The sequence below is a fragment of the Dreissena polymorpha genome, chromosome 14, assembly GCF_020536995.1.
Source record: "Dreissena polymorpha isolate Duluth1 chromosome 14, UMN_Dpol_1.0, whole genome shotgun sequence".
In the NCBI taxonomy this organism is placed as follows: Eukaryota; Metazoa; Mollusca; class Bivalvia; order Myida; family Dreissenidae; genus Dreissena; species Dreissena polymorpha.
In genome coordinates this window covers 47,412,793-47,428,075 of record NC_068368.1, presented here as the reverse complement: position 1 = coordinate 47,428,075, position 15,283 = coordinate 47,412,793, and the positions used below count along the sequence as shown (strand labels likewise).

At 39.6% G+C, this 15,283-nt stretch overlaps 1 protein-coding gene across 1 annotated transcript in view; it reads right to left on the bottom strand.

Moving 5' to 3' along the window:
- LOC127858533 (PR domain zinc finger protein 10-like) overlaps nt 1–5,602 on the bottom strand; it is a 31,297-nt gene extending 25,695 nt beyond the window's left edge. The window contains exon 1 of the mRNA XM_052395738.1: nt 5,107–5,602. Coding sequence (XP_052251698.1) covers nt 5,107–5,239 — 133 coding nt within the window. The 5' untranslated portion in view covers nt 5,240–5,602. The remainder of the gene's footprint in view (nt 1–5,106) is intronic.
- Between the last annotated feature and the right edge of the window lie 9,681 nt (nt 5,603–15,283).

Genomic DNA, 15,283 nt, shown 5'->3' with positions numbered 1-15,283 from the left:
CCAATGTAGATATAGAAGGAAAACTGATTAGGCAGGTTTCGCGAGGGTGGTCATTATTTATATTAAATGATGAAATATAAAAGCATTATATGTTTCGAACTGATTAAAGAATTGGATTGTACCTTGTTGTGTGTTATCATCCATAAATTAATCCTCATCCTAGAAAAAAATTAAGCCAGCATATTTCTGACACGTAACTAAGTTTTATTTTGCCATGTTTACTTGTTAGAATTGAAGAACGATATGAGAAGCTTAAGAATAAACAAAAGACCGTTTGAAAGGAGTGTTATACATGTTAAGCCAGGGGTCTGTTACAGTGTCTGTCCGATTATCCTTTATTTTGGAAAAGCGCGTTCGAAAAAGGTGCAAAATCTGTCAACTTAATATACAAATGTATTGAATGTGACATCAGTTGACTAACTTCTCAATATTTGACATTTGTAGACGTTTGAAAAACGCCGGTCACAGGGGTTTCAACTTCACTAAATTTGTCTGAAGGCTTATGTAACTTATAATCGTAGATATGTCCGTGTAATAATAAACATGAAGGCCTCACAAATTTAATAAATTAGTAATTCATTTGCACGTAATGTAAACGTCTGTGTTACTCAACAAATATACAAAATGTAATCAAAATATAAGCAATTCAAATTTGTTTAAAATAAATTTCTTTTCCATAATTCTATCAGCAACAACAATAATAGTGGAACAATGAGAAGAGACGTCCTTTAAACAGAATATACAATACAAGCGGAAAGCGTCGTCCCAAATTAGCCTGTGTGGACTGCACAGCAACAATAATGATAGTGAAACAAAAAAGGGCAATCAACAAAAACACTCGCCAATATAATCACAATATAAACAATGCAATTTCTTAGTATTGTGCAGTCCGCACATGCTAATCAGAGTCGATACTCTCCGCCCAAACTGGATTTCCGCTAAAAAGAGACTTCGTTTAAACAGAATATACAATACAAGCAGAAAGTGTCGTCCCAAATAAGCCTGTGCGGACTGCACAGCAACAACAATAAAAGTGAAACAACAAAATAGCAATCAACAAAAACACTAGCCAATATAATCACAATATAAACAATGGATTGTCTCTTTACTTACAGTATTCAATAAGAAACATCAACAATAATAAAACAACAAGATAAAAAATCTAATTACACAATAGCTACAAACAAATGTAATCAAATCACGAACATATGCATGTTCTTTGACTTTATGTGCGCTCCGATCTGAGAAAAGGGGGTTTAATGGGAGTGCATAAGTGTCGTCCCCGATTAGCCTGTGCAGTCCGCTTTCTGCCAAACCGGAATTTCCGCTAAGAAGAGACTTCCTTCACACAGAAAACACGGACTGCACAGGCTCATCTGGGACGACACTTTATGCACATCCATTAAGCCCAATTTTCACAGAGAATGGCTCATTTTTATTTCCATCATTCCATCAACAACAAAACTAATAGTGAGAGAAGATGCACACTAGCTACTTAAATAATAACAATCACAGTAGTAAATCAACTCGGAATCTGTAGATATTAAACCATTCAATACAAACTCAATCCTGGTCATTTATTTACATTGTCATGAAAAAACACTCCAATGTTTTAATGTGAACACAAGGTACTCGGAACAGCAGTATTATAAGGTATAATGAACCATTATATTAAAATCATTATTACATTATTTGGTTGTTAAGCACTGTATTAAACCTGTTGTTTGCAAAAGCTGTGAGATTATTGTAACATTAAATGAAAGCAAACTGTTGTTTTTGAAACTGAGAACACGAGAATCTGACCGGATTTCGTACGACGATCATTTCAACTACCGGCATGTAAGAATGAAAAACCTATAGGTCATAATGCTTTTATCAAGTACATGTAGTTTTAATGCACACATTACACGAAAAATCATAATTATCTAGCGACATATCTTGTGGAACAGAAACGCAACTTTTATGAAACCATTCTTTGCAGTTATCACATTGAACCATATCATTGACGCAATCAGGCAAATTACAAATACAATAGTTTTTAATAATAATAGTTTTACAATGTTTTTGTCGTCGTACTCTGATTGTTTTATTTGTTAATGGGAATTCGGTCATTTGTTTGTTGTTTATACAATTAATCAGGTGTTGGTGCATTTGTGTCGTATCGAATATGAGGTCTAAACAAAGCTCTTTTCGAAAACAAAATGCAGTAATAAAAGCAATTGCAAATAACCCACAGTGGACATTATTATTTTGACGCATAACCTCAGGGAGTTCAATACAAATTTGTTTCTTATTGCGACCATACATATTTAATAACTGAATTTTTAACCGTCTGGTGTTGCATCGTCCCGAGCGTTCGATGCCCAAACTGTCCAGATATATTTTGCTGTTGAATAAGATAGTAGAAACCCAATGATCTCTATGGGTGTGATGAATTTGACAAGCAGGTTCAATTACTTAATTCATAGGGACTTTGCTTACCCATCTCTTCTTATTTTTCGCCGCGACAGCTGGCACCTGTTCCGTTAACTGTAAACCATAAATACTACTAAATTGTTTCTTAAGTAAAATATTTACTGCCTCCATATGATACGAAGTAAGCTTTTTATTCTGTAATATTTCGTTTTTGTCCTGTATTTTTAAAGCGAGGTGCTGTTTCCAGAAAATGGTTTCTTCGACTACTATGTCGTCTCTACTTGAGTCTAATTCAATTAACTCGTCAACGTTGCTTGTGTCAGACCCTATACTTGATTTTCGTTCAATATTGGCTTCTACATTATTATTAACTTCTAAATTTAAATCATTTAAATCATTAGCAGGATTGTTGTCCTGCGACTCAATATTAACCGGTTGAGACAGTGCTAATAAATTGTCGCCGATGTTACTGTCGATATCATTGTTTTGAATTTTTGCAAGTTGTGCCTTCAAATTGTCATGAAATGTTAATTTTCGTTTCTTTTCCGACCTAAGAAAATGACATTTCGCTTTGTCGCGTTTCTTAAGAATGGATTTTTGTGTCGATTCCCAAAATATTTGTGTTGTTGCTGTATTAGGAATTTACCGACATTGTCAAAAGTATTATTTTTAGATGTTGGCGTTTCAGCCGATGCCAATGAACATTCTTAACCGCTGAAACAGGTGCTGGAATTATTTCTTTTTTAATATCGCGATCTCCCTTGCGACCCTTTTTAGTACCACATTTTTTGCTATGTTTTAGATGTGCATTTTGCCCGAGTTGACTAAGATTGTATTTCTTTTTTTCATTAGGTATTGGCATTCCAATGGCAAGCATAGCAGCGATAATATGATAACAGCGCGTAGTTGATGGACAGTTACATTTTTCGTTTGGAAAGAGTTTCACAGAATACTTATCATTTTTGGAACCTTTTACCATGAAAGCGCCCATTTCTGGAACTTAAACAATACCGTTATTACTGAGTGTATTTAGGGCCAATGAATGTTGAGTATGACTTTGTGTTTGTAATTGATCCGGGATGTCATTTGCCGTAGAAACTCCATTATTGACAATGTCTTCCGACGTACAAGGAACTGAATTAGGCTGATTTAAAGAACTTATGTTAGCTCTTACTAAATCTATGATCTTATCTGGTAGACAACATCCTTTAGGAATTTCTACTGTGTCGGGATCTTGTTTAGTGTAATGGAATTGCGGTAGTAAGTATCATTCAGTTTTGCCACAAAAACCGCGTATAAATTTGGTTACTTTGTTCCACTGCAAGTAGTTAAAAAATAAAACAATGCTATCAATTTCCCTCTCTTTAAAATCAACAAGTGGCTTAAGTTCCGCGCTAACAGATTCTGCAGCGTTGTTTGTAATGCCGGAATACGGATTGTAATTGTCATATTGTTCGAGAATCCATCTACCTGCGTGCTCTCTTATTGTTTCGCTTAGGTTTTTATCAAAGTATTCTACCATCGGTTCACTCCATTTTTTTTAGCTCTTCATACTTTACATTGAAATGTTCAAGGGATTCGCAAGTTAACAGAGATCTAATATCTTTATCATAAATCATTTTGTCATCCGCTTTAGCGCCATGATTCGTGAGCCAAAACTTTAAATCTTTCAAGATATGATTCCAACAAATATAAACTTTACCGTTTGGAAGGCAATTCTTAAAAGCATTTACGATTCCTATTTCTCTGTCCATAATCACGCAAAATTTTGAATTAGCCATCTTCGGAATTTTAGAACTTTTCGTGGCACTTTTGAAATTTTCTTTTGTGAATGATGAATGCTAGTGGTATAACTGTTTTTTCTCGGAACATCAAATGCTGAAAAGATATAATGGATACGTAGAAATCGCCTAGACAGAAAGTAGTGTCATAAAACACGTTCACCGTTTCGTCCTTAAGACATAGTATGCGATTGAACTTTTCAAATATTTCGTTGTTCCTCTAATAACCTCTAAATCAGGCGTAGTTTTGATACTTAAAATGAAATTATCTAACTGATAGACCAACCAATGTAAGCCATACAACAAATCATGTGACATTTTAGATTTCTTACGAAAATACGCCTGTATGTTTTGCACTTGCCTATTATTTCTAGGTACTGAAGTACCTTGCAATAATTCATCGGGATTGTCTGATTTTAAAAAATTGTATATTTCCTGTGGGTTTTCATCTTTCCGCCTTTGAATGGATTGAATTAACGATCATTTAACACGTTTGTGCGGTCTTTTATTACACTTGCGATTTCCATGAGGCATATTTTCATATGCGTCAATATCCCCGTATTAAACAATTAACGTTTTACGATTATATTTTTCGCTTAACCTAAATGCATGTTTTTGAAATTTAGCACTAACTTCCTTGTTGTTAACAATCCTAAACGAATGCTTTTCTACAAAAAATCCTTCGCTTTCAAATAATCTTTTCCTGTAATTTCTCCATGTATATTCGTCCGCGTGCCAATCCTCTTTGTTCTGAGTATTTCCATTATCTGAATATAAATAAACTATTCCTGGTTTAGATTTAAAAGGCACCTCAGTTGTTATAGAATCACTACATTCTTGTTGTAAAATATCTACAGCTTCCGAGTTCGTTAAAAATCTATCAGTCTTTGAAAAAAGGGAACTTCATTACCTCCTCCAGTCAACAGGGTTCTAGTCGGTTGATCTGCTCTAGTAGTCATTGTCGGTGTTGTGGTTGCTGGTGTTATTCTAGATGCCGGCGTCGGTGCTGCGGTTCCTTTTCCCCCTCTTGTACTCTGCGTCATTATGGTTCGAGGTGCTCCTGTGGTGGCCAGTTTCGATGCTGTGGTTCCAATTGTCCTTGTGGGTGTTGTGGTTGCTGGTGTTATTTTGGGTGCCAGCGTCAGTGATGTGAATCCTTTTCCCCCTCTTGTAGTCCGCGTCGGTGTGGTTCCTTTTTGTCCTCTTGTTTTCCTCGGCGGTGTTGTGTTAGCTGGTGTTCCTTGGGGGTTGCCGTCAGTGTTCTTGTAGATGGTTCTTCTCTGACCACGTTGCTGTACAGTCGGGCTGTCCAGGAATAGGAGCAGTAGCTGCAGCAGGAACAGGCGCTGGAGCTCTGGCAGGCGCTGGAGCTGCCGCAGGAGCAGATGCTGGAGCTCTGGCAGGCGCTGGAGCTGCTGCAGGAATAGGCGCTGGAGCTGTGGCAGGCGCTGGAGCTGCCACAGAAGCAGGCGCTGGAGCTCTGGCAGGCGCTGGAGCTGCCGCAGGAGCAGGCCCTGGAGCTCTGGCAGGTGCTGGAGCTCTGGTAGGCGCTGGAGCTCTGGCAGGCGCTGGAGCTCTGGCAGGCGCTGGAGCTCTGGCAGGCACTAAATCTGCAGCAGAAGAAGGCGCTGGAGCTCTGGCAGTTGCTTGAGCTGTGGCACAATCAGGAGCTGCGGCAGGAGCAGGCGCTGGAGCTCTGGCTGCAGCAGGAGAAGTGCTGGAGCTCTGGCTTAAAGCTGCCTCACTGTTCGCTCCACGCACGCTACAACTGCTGCAGTTCCCTTTATGCTCAGATGCAGCCCGTCTCTACTCAGCATTTCCCGGACGATACCTGTTTTAAAGAATATGGACTTCATTTTAAATACAATCATACATATATAATAATAGTTAATGTAGGACATATCAAAACATACATGTACTATTCCTCAGACGGTTAAATGTTTGAACCATTTAGAAATGAATACAAGACAAAAACGAACGCAACCATTTGCCGTTCCTGTAAAAGTACTATACAGTAATAATTTAATCAGGTGTAACTTTATGGTTATGGAATGTGGTACGCAATCCATTATACAATGAGCGGTATAGAATATACAAAATATAGAGAATGTAAATGTTTTATACCATGTGCTCTACGGAAGCCTGGCACTTCCACAAAGAACAGCCATGGCATTCTGGTCGCCACTCTGGCCAGCATCCTGTTAACCGAGGTCGCATCCTGGTTGTTGCATCAAGTACGCTCGCCGGAATCGAGCCACCAGGAAACTTATTCCTGCCTCTCGGCAAAATGCCCACAAGTACGATGCTCGCATTTAAAACAATTACGATTTATATTAATTCAGTGCGTGTTCCTGTGTATTTATGTATATAATAGTATAGTGTAAAATCGCATTTGTTCGGAGTATTTGTGAGCACAAAAGGGAATAATTTAAGGACCAATTAAGGATGATAACTTATAAATATGAAGACAAATGCTTGACCATAACAAAATTTCTACTAATTATTTTTATACATTTATTATTAAAGTACATGTATGACCAATATTGGCATTACCATGGGTTCGCACATGGGTTCTCAGAGCAAACCTTTTTGCACAACTGCTGGAAATCGCAAATGATCTCAGCAGGAGACGACTGGCCCATGTTGTTCGCTCCCGCAACGATCACCACGACGTAACAATTAAAATCAAACTATATAATAACTTTCTTTTAGAATTATTCAATACGAAATATAAATCAACACACAAACGATATATGTAGAAAACGCGTATAGCATTTAAATGATCAATCTATACAACTTGCTTGAGCAATGCTTTTTTGTATTTTAACAGTAATTTCATTTTTAATTTTTTTATGTATGCAAGCGGTTAAATAACAATGAATCGTTTGTTTGCAACTTAAAAAAAATGTTTAATATACAATATGTAATAAATATATCCATCAAACTCCGCCAAGGACGGTCCCAAGCTCGCGCTGAAAAAGGAGGAGGGTTGGGCGTAGGGCTAGCTACCCTACTCTGTTGAAACCTAATTGCTACAGAAACGCCAAACAAAATAACAACAGACATCACGGACCTGGGAGAAGGTGGACGTCCAGCTGGAGGACGTATGACGCCGGACAGTGAAAGCCAGTGTCAACTGGAAGCCATCAGGCCGAAGACCATCATCTTCACCAGGACCACTACCACCATATAGTACATGGAATGGCCGAACCATGTATGAGACCGGGAAGACAGCACAGGTGGCCGCAGAGATGAGGAAGTTCAACCTCACCATCCTAGGGATCAGTGAATCAAGATGGACTGGCTCTGGGCAGAAGCGACTGACTTCCGGTGAGTTACTGTTGTTCTCGGGGCATGAGCAGGAGGATGCAGCACACATCCAGGGAGTAGCCCTAATGCTTTCCAAGTCGGCACAGAGAGCGCTCAACGGGTGGGAGGCACACGGACCTCGGATCATTACGGCCTCTTTCCTTACAAAGAAGAAGAGGATCAACATGGACATTATCCAGTGCTACGCCCCAACAAACGAAAGTACAGAGGATGAGAAGGACAACTTCTACAATAGACTGTCAACCATCATACAAGACAGACCAAAGAGAAACATCATTATTCTAATGGGTGACTTCAACGCCAAGATCGGCAGTGACAACCGAGGATATGAGGAGATCATGGGAAAGCAAAGGTTAGGCGAGATGAACGATAACGGGGAGAGATTCGCCGACCTGTGCGCCACAAGTAACCTGGTCATCGGAGGAAGTGTTTTCCACCACAGAAGGATACACAAGGCAACTTGGGTGTCACCAGACCTGTCAACTGAGAACCAGATTGACCACTTGTGCATCGCAAGGAGTTTTCGTCGCTCTCTTCAGGATGTACGTGTCAAGCGAGGAGCAGACGTGGCTTCGGACCATCATCTCCTTGTCGCCGGATTGAAACTAAAGCTGAAGAAGAGTTGGACAGGGGGGCCCAACCAACGCCAACGGTACAAAACTGCCACTCTGAAAGACACCTGGAAGCAAGAAGCATTCAAGGTCACTCTCTCCAACAAGTTCCAGGTCATAGAGGAGCTGCTTGAAGAAGGGACGATAGAGCAGAAGTGGCAGAAAATGAAAGAAGCAGTGACTTCAACATGCCAAGAAGTACTGGGCCCCAAGTCTTACACCCACAAGGAGTGGATGACAGCAGAGACTCTTCAGAAAGTTGAGGAAAGACGAGAAAAGACAAGAAAAGACGAGAAAAGAAGGCAAGTGTAAACAACAGCAGAACACGCGCCGCAAAAGTGAAAGCACAAGAAGAGTACACCAAAGCAAATAGGAGCGTCAAGCGAAGTATCAGAGAAGACAAGAGGAACTACCTAGAGACGCTTGCAACAGAGGCGGAAGAGGCAGCCTATCAGAACAGAACTAAAGATCTGTACTCCATCACCAAGAGATTTGCTGGAAAGTTTGCAAAGCCAGAGAGGCCAGTAAGGGACAAAAATGGAGGAGTAATACCAGATGATGAAGGGCAGAAAAAGAGGTGGATTGAGCACTTTCAGGAGCTACTCAACAGGCCTGCCCCTGTGAACCCACCGGAGATTCTGCCAGCTACAAGCGATCTGCCAATCAAATGCTGCACTCCCACAAAGGGAGAGATCAGCAGCGCCATCAAACAATTGAAGAACGGCAAATCTGCAGGACCTGACAGCATACCGGCAGAAGCGCTTATGGCTGACATGGAGACCAGTGTGGACCTACTACACCTGCTCTTCAGCAAGATATGGGAAGAAGAAGAAATCCCAACAGAGTGGAAAGAGGGTTACCTCATCAAGCTTCCCAAGAAAGGCGACCTCAGTTCCTGCTCCAACTACCGAGGAATCACCCTGTTATCCATCTCAGGAAAGGTGTTTAATCGCATTCTACTGAACCGAATGAAAGACGCAGTAGACCCGCATCTCCGTGACCAACAAGCAGGCTTTCGAAAAAAGAGATTGTTCACGGATCAGATCGCAACCTTGCCATCATTGTGGAACAATCCCTGGAGTGGAATTCGCCGTTGTATGTCAACTTTATTGACTATGAAAAGGCGTTCGACAGCGTTGACTGGGAGTCCCTCTGGAGACTTCTGAGGCACTACGGAGTGCCAGAAAAGATCACCAACATCATCAGGAAGTCTTATGAGGGAATGACCTGCAATATTGTTCACGGCAGACAGCTCACGGATGCCTTTGAAGTAAGAACTGGTGTGAGGCAAGGCTGTTTACTGTCACCTTTCCTGTTCCTGCTGGCCATAGACTGGGTAATGAAGACATCAACGGAGCAGAAGCGGAATGGAATTCAGTGGACACTCTGGGAACAGTTGGAAGACCTTGACTTTGCTGATGATTTGGCTCTTCTCTCCCACACCCAACAACAGATGCAGGAAAAGACAAACATGGTAGCGGACAACTCAGCTAGACTGGGCCTCACCATCAACAAAGCGAAGAGCAAGGTGTTCAGGACCAACGCATCAAAGTCCAAGGTGAGGCGCTGGAGGAGGTGGACAGCTTCACCTATCTCGGCAGCATTCTGGATAACCAGGGAGGAACGGATGCAGATGTCAGAACCCGCATCGGTAAAGCACGAACAGCCTTCCATCAGCTGAAGAACATCCGAGGATCCAGCGTAATTGGCATCACCACCAAGATTAGGCTTTTCAATACCATTGTGAAGCCGCTACTCCTCTATGGAGCAGAGACCTGGAGAACCACTGTCACCACCATAAAGAAAATACAGGTCTTCATCAACATCTGCCTCAGGAAGATCCTTAAGATCCGCTGGCCAAGATCTCAAACGAAGAATTATGGAGAAGAACAAACCAGCAGCCAGTTGAAGAAGACATCCTTTAGAGATGTTGGAGGTGGATAGGCCACACCCTTCACAAGCCTGCATCCAATACGACAAGGCAATCCCTCACATGGAACCCCCAAGGGAAAAGGAAGAGAGGGTGGTCTAGAAACACCTGGCGCGACCTGGATGCAGATGCTAAGCAGATGGGCCAAACATGGGGGCAGCTTGAGAGACTCACCCAGAACCGAGACGCCTGGAGGAAGCTGGTTGGCGGCCTATGTCCCAGATGGGACCACAGGCGAAGATGAGATATCCATCAAACGGCATTTCTTGGATGATATTTCTGATTAACATGAACTCAATTATATTTTACAGCTCTAAGTGAAATAGCTCGATTAGCCCTTCTTTATTTGCACCCCCGCCCCCCCCCCCCCCATAAAACAGCGGTTGCTTACACTAGGTATAAGCGACCTGCTGTGGTGATCCAGATCTTATCTACAAAATAAGGCGGCTGTAATGTTTTAGACCCGTTTAGGGATGGTCAAGATATAGACGGAGTTTGTTTATATATATTTATTAACACACTCAGAAATACATGTACATACAATCCAGCGTCATACTAGAGAATTTTTATGAGCGACCCCGGCCGATTATGTCGTCACTAATACATGTATTCAATGTTTTCTTCAAACCTTGAAGAGCCTGTTGGATTTCGTTCTGAAATATTTCTGGCGCAACGCTTACTCCAAAGTTGAGACGTTTGTAGTGCCGTAGGCATACATGGCTAGCAAACACTGTCATATTTCTTGATTCTTCGGAGAGTTCCAGCTGGTGGAACCCCTTGTACAGATCCACTTTAGAGAACACCGTTGAGCCGTTTAATTCTGATACTATGTCGTCGATAGTTGGCGTCACATAACGTTCTCATTTAAGTGCAAGATTGGCTTTGCGCATGTCGACACAAAGACAAATTTCCTTTGGTGCATTCGGCTTTGGAGATTCCACTAGGTTTGACACCCACGGCGTTGGTCCGTCGACTTTCTCGATGACGTCCAGCTCCTCTAAGATCGAGCTCTTGTTCAACTTGCTCACTACACAACATTTTCGTCGATATGGAATTTGATTTGTTTGTCTTTCAATTTTACGAGACCTGTGAATACGGATTTGTACTTGTCACAGAGTTCCGCGTAGTCACAATCTTTTACCAAATTTATGACCGGAACTATACCGAGTTCGACGACTGTTTCAGAGCTTATTAAAGTTTCTGACGTGTCTTTTATGGTATGGAACACCGCTGTCGCAAATTTCTAGTCTGACTTGATGGTGAGTGTGTATGTGTGCTGAATTGGCAGAGATATATTTTGACCGAACGAGTATGCTTTTATTTGAGCTTTTCGGGGTTTCGGACCCGGCGTCATTTTTGACAGAATTGACTCGGACACCACATTGATGCTACTTCCGGCATCTACCAGTACACTTGTTTTATGATTATCCTTGTGACAATAGTTACACTTAGATCCGATTGCCCAGCAGCGACCGTTCTGGTGTGGATACGGTCCACCACAATTTCTGCAAGAAGATGCCTTAGGTATCTGACTTGATTTTTCTTGGCAATGTGTGGTTGTATGTGTATTTCGCTCAGATGGATTCGGCTTTGACGTCGTCTTCGGTCGTCTGTGAATTTTATCTACATGCTCATGTAATCCATGCGGGTCGTGAGACATACTTTCTGCTTGGGCTTCGGCTAAATCCATTGTTCTTGCAATTTTCAACAGATCGGACAGAGGCTTATCGAAAGACTCAAGACATTTGATTCTCAGTTTCTGTGACAATACACCTTGGATAAATTGGCTTTTTAGTTCATCAATGTTGTTAGCCAAGGCACAGTTCGTTGCTTTTTTGATGAAGACGTGTCGTGAATTGATCTAACGACTCACCTTGCTGTTGCTTTAGGTTTCCAAATTCGAATTTCTCGAATTCCGTGTTTGTGTTTGAAGAAAAATGTCGTTTTAGCTCCGCTTTGGTCTCATCGTAATTTGAATTGTTGCTTTCTAAATCCAAAGTCTAGTAAATGTCATACACCTCGTCACCTGCATAATGTAGTAATAACGCCTTCCTTCGCTTTTTTTAATCGATGTTCAATCCAACGAACAAGTTTTCTAATTTTTTAACATATTTGTCCCATCGTATTCCAACAGAATGGCTGTCACTATACACTGAAAATCTTTCAAAACTCGGAAGAGCCATGTTAACACATTAATCCTCTTCGCCAATGTAATGTTTCAGACCCGTATAGGGATGGTTAAGATATAGACGGAGTTTGTTATCATATATTTATTAACACACACACACTCAGAAATACATGTACATACAATCCAGCGTCATACTAGAGAATCTTTAAGAGCAAACCCCTGCCACGCGCCACACATGCTGCGTCTGCAACGCTGGATGCTGATTGGTTAGGGCGGGGTTAACGGAAGGTTAGTATAATTATGACTGACGGCTGGACATTACAGCGGCCACTAGCTACGTTACTCCAAAAATTGTGAATGAAATTTACGTACATTTATTGTTTATTTTTTCCCATAATCAGCGATACATGCTTTTGGCAAAATGAATCATATCATAAATACATATACACAATGAGATGAAGTTCGGCTATAAAGAGAATGACTGTATGTTTTATTGATTATGTTATTCCAAAGGTAAAGGAAAGTAATTTATAACACATACATATAATCAATAAATCAATGACATCTTTTCGTTTAATCATTGCAAGATCGATAAATTTCTATACTTTACTGCTACGTTTTACAGACTTTGTTGACATTATTTGTTTAAATCATTCTATGTATTAAACGACAGTAGTATGTTGTATTTTGACCAAAGATCTTATAAATCAGACAAACACCTTAGAAATTAATTCAGATTCAATCGCACCAGTAATACACTCTTTACACTCAAGATCATTAACATTAATAATATGAAATCTTCCTCTTTCTATTTCTAAGTGATGCAAACACAATCTGAATATAGTGATAAGATACAGTAGTAGACAACAGGCATCAGGTTGATATTTAGGCGAGGAACTGAAGATCTTCTATTATTTCAGTCTTTAAGTCAACATTTACTACTACCAGGTACTATTATTTTTAAGAGTTATGGAGGTTTCGGTAACTAACAAGTTTGGTAAATTGAATTTATATAGTAAATGCAGTGGAGGTTTCGGTAAATTAATAGGGTATCGCATCTTTAGTCGACAAGTGTGTACACTAATTGAGTTGTTTAGCCATCGGATTAAAATGTATGGAGTTGATGTTATTAATTGGGAGATGTTTGAAAGTGTTAATATTTATTATCCAGGCTTGTTCTTTGTCATTAATGTATCTTATTTATATGCGACTACGCGCTTATTATTTTTTTGTAATTAAAGATTCAAATATGTCCTATTTATATTGTATTCATGTTTTAAATGTGTCTTATTTATACTATATGATAAGTAAAACGGATTACAAAGTTAATCAGTTATTCCATGGATTTGTTCAGGCAAAAAATGAAATCAGTTATTTTGGCCGTAAATCTCATTGCTCCAATACAGTAGCCAGGTGCCTGTGTATTGAGCTGATAAAAGAGGAATCACCACAGCAAGTTGCTAATACGCAGTGTATTCATTAGAGTCTGCTGGCGTTATGTTAGATGTCATTGTTATCAGAAAAGTATACTGTTTTGACAAACTGACGACTTGTGGAAGCATTTAACGCTGCAATGATGCGAGTTGAATCTTTCGCGTATATCTTTTTTAGAACCGACATATCCGTTTTATAGTAACCAAGCATTAATTATATCAAAATAAAAAATGGTTAGAGTTTTCATTTATTTGAAACAGTCAATTTACGTGTAGTGTAATCTATATACATCAAATTGTAACAAGGAAAGTGCCAAAACAATAGCTTCAACATTTTTCACCCACGTAACAGTTCATATATGTCATCAACACTATATGGGCCTTCGTCTCAATTATGATCCAATTAACGGGTAATGCCAAAGTGTTACACAAGAGAGTTGTCATGAGATGTCACAAGTACCCAAGCTACCACCCCTGCAAATGTGACAATTGCATCCAATTCAACTTTTAATTTTGCTTTAAGTTGAAATATTAATAAAATGCCTATTAAGATGCCAGTACAAACAATAAACAAGTGGTGCGACTTTAACAATAAAACATCAGTACATTCTGTGCTTTACACTGTCGTCATCGGAACAGATTTATATTTTTAATTAAAGGAATGTGTAAGCCTTAAGGTTGATATTAGTCAGCTATACAACGTAAGTTATTGTTTGTATTGTTTCCATCTAGACCTTATAAATACAACTATAAAGTGTAGAGGTACATCTAAAGACCAACTTCTAAAGTATATCTCCAATTAAATGTTAGAATGTTTCATAACAATAAGGTTTTATTCGTGCACAAAAGCAACAACAGGTAATGTTAACTCACCTTGCAGGAAGGCACGATTTCAAAAATCGACTCTTCTTCCCAAAGATCTACCGTTGTGAAACCGGAGAATGATAATGTTAGAATGTCCTCACTTTTTAGGTACTGGTGCATATACTTCACCTGGCTGTGTCAGAAAATCAAAGCCATTCTTTAACACTCACTAGACGGACTACACAAACTATTATATACACAAGCTGTTGAAGCACACAAAAACACTATAGGCACATTACACGCAATAAATAACACACACAAAAACACTGAAACACAAATTACACAAAACACGTATTCCAAATATCGCACTTAGCACACACAAAAAAACTGTTGAAAAACACGAAAAAGCACTATACACACAAAACACACAACACACACAAAACACGTATTCCAAATATCTCACTATTAATCACTGACAGCACTGATATTACAAGTAATAACACTGATATGAAATGGATAAAAAAATCCGATATAAATATACGACTAAGAGTTACTCGCTAAAATATAACAATTTGTTTAACAATATATGTGAAATTTCATTCCTAAAGTTGCAATTTAAATCGCTTTGAAGTCATCTGAGCAAATAAACACCCAGCATAATTAAGGATCTTTTGGGTTGAAATTCAAAGGAAAGTATTAATTTACAGCTAATTGTACATCCTTAAATTCACACTTAGAAAATATCGATAAAATAAAATTAGCCACAAACAACATCAATCAGTTTTTGCCTTCTTTCTCTATATTGGCTGCGTTTTTCTTCTGTTTCTATATTGACTGCGTTTTCCTTCTAT